General features: G+C 39.4%; 1 protein-coding gene across 1 annotated transcript; it reads right to left on the bottom strand.

The window, feature by feature from the left end:
* Positions 1-4,111: 4,111 nt before the first annotated feature.
* Positions 4,112-6,074, bottom strand: LOC131242254 (protein EXORDIUM-like 7). Its single transcript, XM_058240782.1, has one exon. The coding sequence runs from the start codon at positions 5,907-5,909 to the stop codon at positions 4,902-4,904; it is 1,008 nt and encodes a 335-aa protein (XP_058096765.1). The 5' UTR covers positions 5,910-6,074; the 3' UTR covers positions 4,112-4,901.
* Between the last annotated feature and the right edge of the window lie 4,466 nt (positions 6,075-10,540).

The raw sequence follows: 10,540 nt of genomic DNA, 5'->3' as shown, positions 1-10,540 counted from the left end.
ACTTAGTGTTTGTTCAAAGATTTAAATTGCACATTGAGAATATGTTTTCCATAATCGAAAGTATTCAAACTAATGTTGGCGGTTAATACATGAAGTTCAAAAGCTTTCTTGAAAAACATGGCATTATTATCCGTTTCTCTTGTCCACATACGCCTTAGCAAACGGTCTCATTAATTCTCTACGGTGGCTAATGCCCCCACCCCGCCTGTTACGCCATTCAGTGTTGTCGTTTTTCTTTTTAACCTGGTGTTTTCTCAAACATACAGTGAATCTTTTCAATTCTCTTTTTTATTATCAATTTCTTAAGGTTTAGCTATGAATGTTTTAATTCGGTAATAGCTATGTACTGACTCATCCTCTTCAGCAGTGGCACTAATGTACATCCAGACTACCCAAATTGTGGGGTCTCACTGTGGATGGAGCATATCCCTAAAATCATAATAATCACCAATTGATGGCTATTAAATGGATTATTAAAATTAAAATGCCAAGTGGTCCAAATTCAAAGGGAAAAAGTAATGCAAGGGCATTTTTCGAGTGGGGTGGCCTGTGAGATGCATGGGCATATTTGGAGTGGGCGGCCCGTGTGAGGCGAGTGGCTCATATGAGTTAGGCCTCACCCGTGTGAGGCGGGTGCCATATGCTACTATGCAACCCATACAATTGAAGATTCAACACCATTTGTTAAAGGTAAGAACAAAGACTGATGAGACCCTCCCATTTTATCATACTATAGATAATAATGGGATTTGGGTCACCAATCTCTAGGAACCAAAATGAATTAATGTGATGGGGATTGGTGCTTGGTAGACACACTCTGATGAAGGAATTAAAGGAGGAAGAGTTCTCAAATGGAATAAAAACCGGCAAGTGACATTGGCTTCCTATATTCTCTAAGTATGCATTTTTCTACATCCAGTCAAGGTTTTTTGTTTCAATATACACCAGCTACATCCGTTATTGCCCGAAATTGATAGCACATTAGAACGGCCCACACATATGGCAAACAGGATTGTCCAATTGTTGTAAAAACAAGAGGTATTATACAGCATATAATGTCCAGGTCATTATCCATTTTACACTGAGCATATCACTTGAGATTGGACTGGCTTATTTTGCTAACCACATTCTCAATGCTGTTATGATAATCAGCATGTTTGATAGGACGGAGATTCCCAACTCATATTTTGAGAGTTTATCAAAGTCATAAACGCTCTGTTGAGTCTTTTATGCAAACCCCACAAGGGAACGTAAATAAATCAAAGAAAATAAAAAAGAGATTGCCAGAAAGTACCCAACAATTCTCCAACTGAATGCTAGAGACCGTGATAAACTCCTCTCCAAAGCTTTTAATGCATCAAACAAAAGAAATATACCAGAAAAGTGAATTTTTATTTCATAATCATAATAATAATCCCTTACATCTTCGTAGAAACCCTTATAATAGAAAATGACCGTACTGCTCTTAGATCTCGTTACTACCACATGAGCCTTATGTAAATGGATCATAACTTAAATAAAGTTAGAATTGTATGATCTTGGGCTCATTTCAAAGCTTACTCAATGGGCTATCAAATAGGGCCAATTTTGTGCCATTCAAACATCATTTGATAGTCTAAAAGTGGCCATGGTGAAAATATAAAACAAGAAAAATGATCAAATACCCAATCAAATCCTAATAATTAACTAAAACAAATAAATCCTAAAAATATAATAACCATTCAATGAATCCTCTTAGCCTCACAATGTAATTTGACTATTGAACACATCAACTTGATCATCAGACCGCAACTTGATTATCAGGCCACAGATCTCATCCAAATTATCTCTCAAGACTTGAATAGTTAGATTTTTCATATCTTGACCAATCGGCTTGTGTACCCATTTTGTTACATCAACTCCACCCGACATCAAAAAGAACTTGCCCTCATGTTAAAGTCAATATCTGTCCAATGTAACAATCCACCTTTATAGCATGTCTTCCTCATCTTTGGTTGCAATTGATGATGAAGGCATACATGTTGAATTGGCACATCACTTTTAAGACTGTTTTTTGTAACACTAATGCTTATCTCACTTCTTTGTGATCCAACATGTTCAGAGAGCTAACTTTCACTTTTTCTACAAGAGGTGATTTGTAGAGCTGGATATCTAGAATATTGATCATGGCATCTTCTTCCTTGTTGGCTTTCGATCTGTGGGCCTTGATTAGCATTGAGATGGTACCATGGTGATCATGACATTATCCATCAAATCGTCCATATTTGTTAATCCCTCAATCTCTTCAACCATGACATTCGATAGTTAATTATCTATTTTCATTGCTCCTCCATTGATCAAGCTATTGATCCATTAAGCAAGCCAATGGTGGATTCCTCTTGAGTTGCCACACTTACTTCAAACAGGTCATTCTCAGGAACTCCAAAGACAATGGATTGAAGTCCATAGCATTTTTTTCATTCAATCAAGAGCTCCAAGCAAGCTCTCGGTCTCCTTGAGTTCATTCAATTCTTTTGCAATATCTTTCTAAGCACTCTAATCTCCTTCTTAATTAGTTGCAACATATTCTCCTTGAGTTCATTCAATTCTTTAACAAATCTCATCTTTGAAGAAGTCGGATGGATCCGATAATCCAACCCGCACCCGTAGCTCTATGGGGCCCACTGTGATGACCATGTGACATCCACTCCATCCATGCATTTCATCATATCATATTAGGCTATGACCTCAAAAATTAGGTAGATCCAACACTTAGGTGGACTATGCCAAAGGAAATAGTTGGGATTCAACGCTCAACCTTGAAACCTTGTCTTATGCATGTGTATCAAACATACACTTTTTTCAAATAAGCAATTCTCAAGAAGCAATTCTAAATAATTGTTTCATGATGATCAATTATATAGTTGCTAGAAGCAATGCCAAACAAGTACCAAGGGTTTTGAAATGGGTTTTGGGTAGGAAAAGGGAAGAGGGATTTGATGAGTTCAGACTATAGTGGGTTATAGGTTTTTAGGTAGAGATAGGGTTTGATGAGTAAGGTTTAAGGGAAAGAAAAGAAAAGAAAAAGGAAGAAAAAAGAATAAAGAAAGAGAGAGATAAAATGGAAGGACTGAGACTAGAAAATTATCTTACTTTAGTTTCTCAAGAGTAAAACTTGCTCCGACACTAATTAATGTAAATCTTAAAAATAGATACAAATAGATAAAAGAAGAAAGAAAGACATTGTGGGGCAAAAAAAAAAAAAAAACCAACAATCCCCTAGCTGAAAGGTAGAGACCGAGATAAATCACCTCTCTAAACCTTTTGCCAAATATATAGCTTGAGAAATAATTTGAAAAGTGAATTTTTATTCCATAATCATACAATAATCCCTTATACCTTCATAGCATAGCCTTATATAAACTTAAACCATGTAAAGAAGTCTTAGCTTTACAATGTAATCTGACTGTTGATCTCATCAGATTAATCGTCAGACCCTAAATCTAGCCCAGATCATCAATCAAGACAATAGAATAGCTGAGTTCTTTAAATTTTGATAAATTAGCTTGTGTATTCATTTGGCTGCATCAACTCTTTATATTGCTCTCTATCTCATATATTCCCGTTGGTAAACAAGACCAGTCACAAGACTTACTTTGGTCCTGTGTGTTAGCCTTTGGGACAAGAGTAAAGATTAATTGGGACATTATTTCAGAGTCAAAGGTGAAATTCTTGAATTTATAAACAATTTTTTTAGCCGGAAATCAGATTTGCTAAAAAGAAAAAACTAAGAACATATAACTCAAGGGCTTGGATTTGTAAAAGATGAACAATCATTGGTGCTCAATGGGCTTATCCAACAATGCACACTCGGCACAGCTATCATTTACAAATTTCCTTTAAGTGAGTAATGTTTGTGTTTACGTGTAGTTTGGGGCCTAACTATGTTAATCAATTAGACCTAAGTTCAAAATTCTGATCCAATTCTTAAATGAGTCATGTCTGAGTCCCCTCAACTGGGGTTGTTTGAAACCCGGATTTTGAACTATTTAAACCATGCGTATTAAAATTGTCTTTGCTAGGCCCAACCATGGACCATTGCCCGCTCTACCCTCGACCCGACCCGACACATTTTCACCTTAGATGGGAATACAATTGGTTAAAGTGCAAAGATGGTTTATATACACAGAATCGCTCATTCGTTTTAAAATTCGAAGTATACAAGAACTAACAAACATCATGATCCGCACAAAAGAAATAGAAAGCATATACACACCCTCCCACCATATCATATCTACTGAGAAAAGCTCATCATTCCATCTACAGGACTCCAGACCATGTGGCCCATGTAGAATGTAGTTGAGCTTCCCTTACCCTACACGTGTCATTTACCTCAAATCCGAACCGCCCACTATTTGGGTGGTTAGGATTTGAGGTAAATGCAACTTGTAAGGCTGAGAAGCTCAAAAGAGTTTCAACACTAAGTTCATGGGTTCAAGTACCCATTGTGGCGTGGCGGCTGGGAAGCTCACATATATCATAGCTACATGTGGATGGGGTGCACCGCATCAAAACCCATGCAAAAACAACCTTCCACCGTTCTTGAATGAGATTGGAGCCTAAGTCATGCTTCTCTCATGAGGGTGTTCTTTGGTTCCACCTTAAAATGGATTTAACCAGCTTCTCCCACAATAGCATCAGGTGGGCCACACCTTAGATAAACTTGTACCAACGGTTAGGATGTGCCTTACAAGTATGGCCCAACTAAATGCCAGATGAGGCTGATATTTGAGGCATCATACTTCCAACACAAGGCTCAGCACATGGACGTTCTGAATCCCACACAAGAGTGCCTGGCTGGAAAATTAAAAAAATAAATCACTTTAGGATGTCACCCAAACAGACCTTAGGGCTCCCAAATTCTAATCAAGAGCATTAGGCCCAAAGCATCTATTCCTAACAGGGTTCCACACCCATTGCACCATGAACTTCCTGCCCTTCACACCATTCACATTGTAGCCCTTCCCATGTGGGTCCCTATGCACCATGCCCACATATCCCCCACCCCCACCTGAACCATACACACCTACACACAAGTCGGCGATCTCTGTTGGTGCCGTCGGATCATCGCCAGCATACCATGCATTGATAAGAGGATTACTTGCCATCTCTGCTAATTCATGTGCAATCACGCTCACCATACCGTCTACCCCGACGTCCCCGTTAGGGGGGCCCATCACCTCCCTAGTTGCATCACCACGAGCGCCCGCCGGCCCATCTACATACTTAGGCCATGCAAATGGATAAGCACATGTCCCTGGGCACTGGGTCCCACTATGGCCAATCCATGCATATGGTACCGTTGCACCGGCGATCAACGGGAAAGTGAAGTAGTGGAATCCACATACCGCCCGACAGAAGTCCTGGACTCGGACATCCGGCGATGTTAGTACTAAGTAAAGTCCGTTACGGGCATCGAGCGGCAATGCGCCTTGATACGTGCCAACAGCAGCCTTGATAACGGATTGGATCACGAGGCGTGTGAGGTACTTTCCATGGGAGTAGTCCCAGTCGTAATGCTCGCCGGCAAGGACAATGTCATCAGTGATATTTGCTCCGGTCTGGTCTGCGTAGAGCCGGACGGTGCGCCACCAGTCGGAGACAGAAGGAAATGCTACTGATGATGATGAAAGTGAAAGGAGGAAATCTCTGATGATGGCTTGGTGGGCCACATTCCAATGGCCATACCATATAGTGTAGAGGTTGATGGGGGATGCTAGGACTGGGCCCATGTGGTATACAAGGTCCACTAGCTCAGATGAGCCCTCGTAGTTGTTGGTTTGGTAGGGTTGCATTGAGAGAACATGAATGGGAGAGAAGATAGAGAGTGAAGAGAAGATGAGAAAAAAATGGCCACATGACATGCCCATGTTTCAAGTCTCACTCTCTCTTGAGGATAGTGGCCAGCTTTTATAAGAGTTTTTTAACCGTCCAAGCTCTTTTTCTTTTTCTTTGATAAGACAAAGCAATGGCATTGCCTTTTCATGTAATGACATGTATATTTGTAACTTTCCATCTCTTGATTATAATAATAGTCATGTTCTTCTTCTATCTTAATATTTTGATGAGGGTTATTTGATACTCTGGCAGCCTATGATGCTTGATACTCAGTCACTCTAAAATGGTACATGTGGCATATGTTATAGATCAAAATAAACTATTAATTATATTGTTTTAACACTGTCGCTTAGTCCCAAAATCAGATTTGTTTAGTCCGTTGATTCTTATAACCAGGACCCACCTGAGTTGAAGAACAGCTTGATTGATCTTTGTCCTTACGGGTCCAGATGGCCGGCCTAAGTTCTGTTTAGAACATGGTGGGGCCCACACAAATCATGAGTGGGTGAATATCTGTGCCTCCCATATAAATATGTATATATGATATTGTCTATGGTACCTGATCAAGTGTCGTTGTTGCCCACATGGTATAATGGAATAAATCAGAACCGTCCATTTGATTTGTCTGATACTTAATGGGCTATGGTCTAAAAATTACACTTTTTGGGCAATCATGACCCTCCAATTTGTGTATTACAAAAGGACAGATGTCAAGTATCAAATGACGGACATCATTCAAGAGAATTTTATTTTTAGATGGTTGCGATAATCCAATCGAATCTATTTTTTATTAGTAGCCAATCACTGGCAGATCCCTCAATATGCCTATTTCCGATCATCGTAAACATGTGCCACGTGTATGGTACTAGAGGCACGAAAATGCCATGCACCCCAAGAGGCACAGAACTCCCGAATATTGTATTGTGAAAATTTAGATGTGTCACCGTCCAAATTAAAACCTAAAGTCAAGACTACCTAACCTAAGCAATAAAATGTAGAGATTTTTACAGCAAAAGTCCTCTAGGAATTGGATTATTTTATCAAATAGTGACTCCAGGAACCGATATTTCAAGGCAGTAGCCTTAAATATAAGAAATTACATCACAGCCTTTCTTTAATTTTTGTTTACAACAAAGTAGAATATCTAAAGTGGTAGATCCCATATGGTCTCTCACAGCCAACCCATCCAAAGTATACATATATACCAATATTATTAGTAGAGAACCAAAAAATATAGCAAATCCAATAATAAGGTAACCCAATTCATAAAATAAATAATAATAATAATAATAATAATAATGTACACAATTTAAAATGTCCTAATTCAAGTGTATCCTATCTAACGATCTAAGATGTGGTGCATACTTTTAACAGAATAGATATTATACACATATCACATGGGCCCCATAATACTCGAGCTTCCTTACTTTTAAAGAAAAAAAATTATAATTTCATCCCCTCAAAAAGCACCATTGCATGATTTCAAATCGTGGAGGCATTATTTGGTAAACTATAAATTTATGAGGAATTTTGTAGTAAAAAATCTTTAAGAAAATAATAATAAAAGAACTTAAAGTAAACCGGTGGAAGAATGGTCACTTTCACTCCTTGTAAGTTAGCTTAGCTTAACATACTCTTCTATCTCACATGGCAATTTCATGGTGTTCACCTTGCCGGGTTTCTAAGCTACCACGTGAGCATTACTTGGCTTCAGGAGTCCCATTATCCTCTTTGGTACATGGGATTACATGGGATTTGGTAGTATGGAATTGAATCATGGTCCCAATCAAATTTCACCTTACATTTGAAAATGACTAAAATTAAAGGATTAGATTAATCTAGATATCATATCAAAGTAAACACCGTAAGATTTCTAATAGATTTTGAAATACATTACATTTAAGGGCCCCACATTGATGCATGTATTTTATATATCCACACCGTCCATCTATATACACCCTTTATACATAATATTTTAGTTGTATATGCACATAGGTGACTGACATCAGTTGTGAATCTAGTCCTTTGATTATAATTCAATGGACCACCAAATGTGAGTTCCACTTAATATAGTGTTTTCCTTTAAGGAAGAATTTGATCTCAAACATAAGATAGAACGGTCAAAATACCATGATATTTCCAAACATGTAATGTTGTTAATTTAATCTAATGCAACTCCATACCATTTAATCCCCAAACCAAACAGGCTTAGGTACTCTCTTTCCTTAAAATGGCATTTGCCCCATCATGGATAGAATCTAAGTCAGTAAATGGACGTTTCCATTTGTGGATGAAATGAAGAATAACTCTCCATCACAGCCATTGATGTAGAACGAGTAATGAGGTCAATTTATAATGAATCATCCTGAGACATAGGTCACATCCTTGGTTCTATCATTACTCTACTCAGGTTTAAATTGAAATTGAAAAAGTTTAAAGCCTTCTCAAGCTCCTTGATACACATGTGAGAACTGTATCAAACTCACCCAATGAGCACAGCCGCCCACAACATGCATTTTGCGGTGTTCTTGTGAGGACTTGAATGGTCGACGGTCACAAAACCCCCTCTAACCAGTCTTTCCTATGCTCTTTGTTGGCTGAAATGGTTTGGTCAAAAAATTCAAGGACTGTTTTTTTAACTTTTATTTTATTTTATTTTATTTTGGGAGGGGGAGGGGGATTGTCGGATTATCTTATAGGGAGACTTGCTGAAATCATTTATATTGTATGCTTAGTCCATGTGGGGGCATTTATTAATTTAAGGATAATAAGGGCGTCGATTCAAGCACGGTACCATTGACTGCCTCTGCAAGGTCCTGCAGAAGCTATATAGGGTCCACCATGATGTATGTGTCATATCCACTCCGCCCATCATTTTAGGCATCTCATTTGAGGACATGACCCTAAACATGAGGCAGATCCAAAGCTCAAGTGGACCACCCTAAATGTGGGTCCACTTGAGCTTTGGATTTATCTTATGTTTGGGCTCATGTCCTAAAATGATCCTGCAAAATAAATGGACGAAATAAATATAATGCATACATCATGGTGGCCCACAGAACTTGGGGCTGCAGGGCAGTTTCTCCCCATATTTTCTTAATATGTCAAGCTATCCTAAACCCTATTAGGGATGTCATTACTCACCCATGTTTGGAAGGAAGTGTCCTGAGATGAGTGTGATTTTTTCCATATGACCCATCTAAGTTGGACATTCTATTACGGCCTTTTCAGCACATGGTGGGCCACTGCCTGAGAAGTATGGGCAAACCTCCTTGTCCCCCTACGACTTAGTTACACCTTTCACGTGACTTGCACGTGACTTTTGCTGGGAATCTTAACACAGCATGTGACAACGGTCTTTAACTAGGGAGCGGCAGAGGTGAGGCAGGGCTAATAGCTTATTGGGTGAGGCTCTGACCGTGGGGTCCACCTCTATGCATGTGTTCTATATCCACGCCGTTCATCCGTTTTTCTATATCATTTCAGCATAAAATCCAAAAAGTTGAAGCAGATCTAAATCTCATGTAGACCACACAATAGGGATTGAATTCCCACCATTAAAAATTTCTTGGGGGCAGGAAAAGTTTTGGATCAAGCTACTATTTGTGTTTTCCTTCCATTTAGGTCCGTGTGACCTTATCAATAGGCTGGATGGAAAATAAACATTATAATAGGCCTTAGGAAGTTTTTAACGGTGGACACTCAATCACCTCTGTTTTCCTGTGGTGTGGGCCACCTGAGATTTGGAACTGACTCATTTTTAGACCATATGCAATAAATGAGTTAGGAAAACGGAAGAACAGCTTGGATATATAACATATACATCAAAGTGGGGGCCACGTTCATGGCCTTACTCTGTTACCCCTGCCTCACCTAATCCGCGCCCCTTTAACAGCACTTGAATGGTGAAATGTTCCAAAAGTAACCCCCGGGATCATCTAAATTGTAGCTTGCTGGCCACTGAACATGGGATCAATTCCAATATCAGTGATCAGAGCCACTCAACCCAAGGGTCCAACAATGGATGGTCTAGATTGAACAAAACTCATGGACTGGATGACTTATTTGTTGTTGTTACCAGGATCTGCAAATTTTAAAATTAAAATTAACAAAGCCAATGGTCCTGATTGCGTAGTTAGGATCATAATTTGTGTACCACCCTTCCTAAATCGGGCACACTGGATGAATGTTTGTATACGTGAGCCGATTGGGTACTACCCCCACCACGACCTAGCTAGAGATGGATGGTCTTGTTAGGGGTGCTGTGGGCCCACTGTAATATATGCATTTTATGCAAGCCATCCATCCATTTGAAATATTATTTTAGGGAAAGATCACAAAAAGGAGGTTGATTGAAGGCTTGAGTAGACCACACCAAAGGAAACAATAGTGACTGTTGAAGGGAAAATAGGTTGACCAATAATAAAGGGTCAGATCAGAACCTCGCACACTTCGCCAAGTCGGACACAATTATAGGTTTGACCTCTTGCTCTAAATCCAAGCAAGAAGTAAGGCCAAGCTCAGCATCCCGTCACCAGGTCGGGACATTTACCGACCTGCCCAACACCTAAAAGAGCTTGGCCACTCGCGCAGAGAGTCAGGTCAGTATATCTTTAGGTCGGCACGACTCCAAAATGGCACAATCCACCTTCCTTCAATTCCG

This window comes from Magnolia sinica, chromosome 1, assembly GCF_029962835.1.
Source record: "Magnolia sinica isolate HGM2019 chromosome 1, MsV1, whole genome shotgun sequence".
Taxonomy (NCBI): Eukaryota; Viridiplantae; Streptophyta; class Magnoliopsida; order Magnoliales; family Magnoliaceae; genus Magnolia; species Magnolia sinica.
The sequence above is the reverse complement of the archived record's forward strand: the minus strand, read 5'-3'. Positions and strand labels throughout refer to the sequence as shown.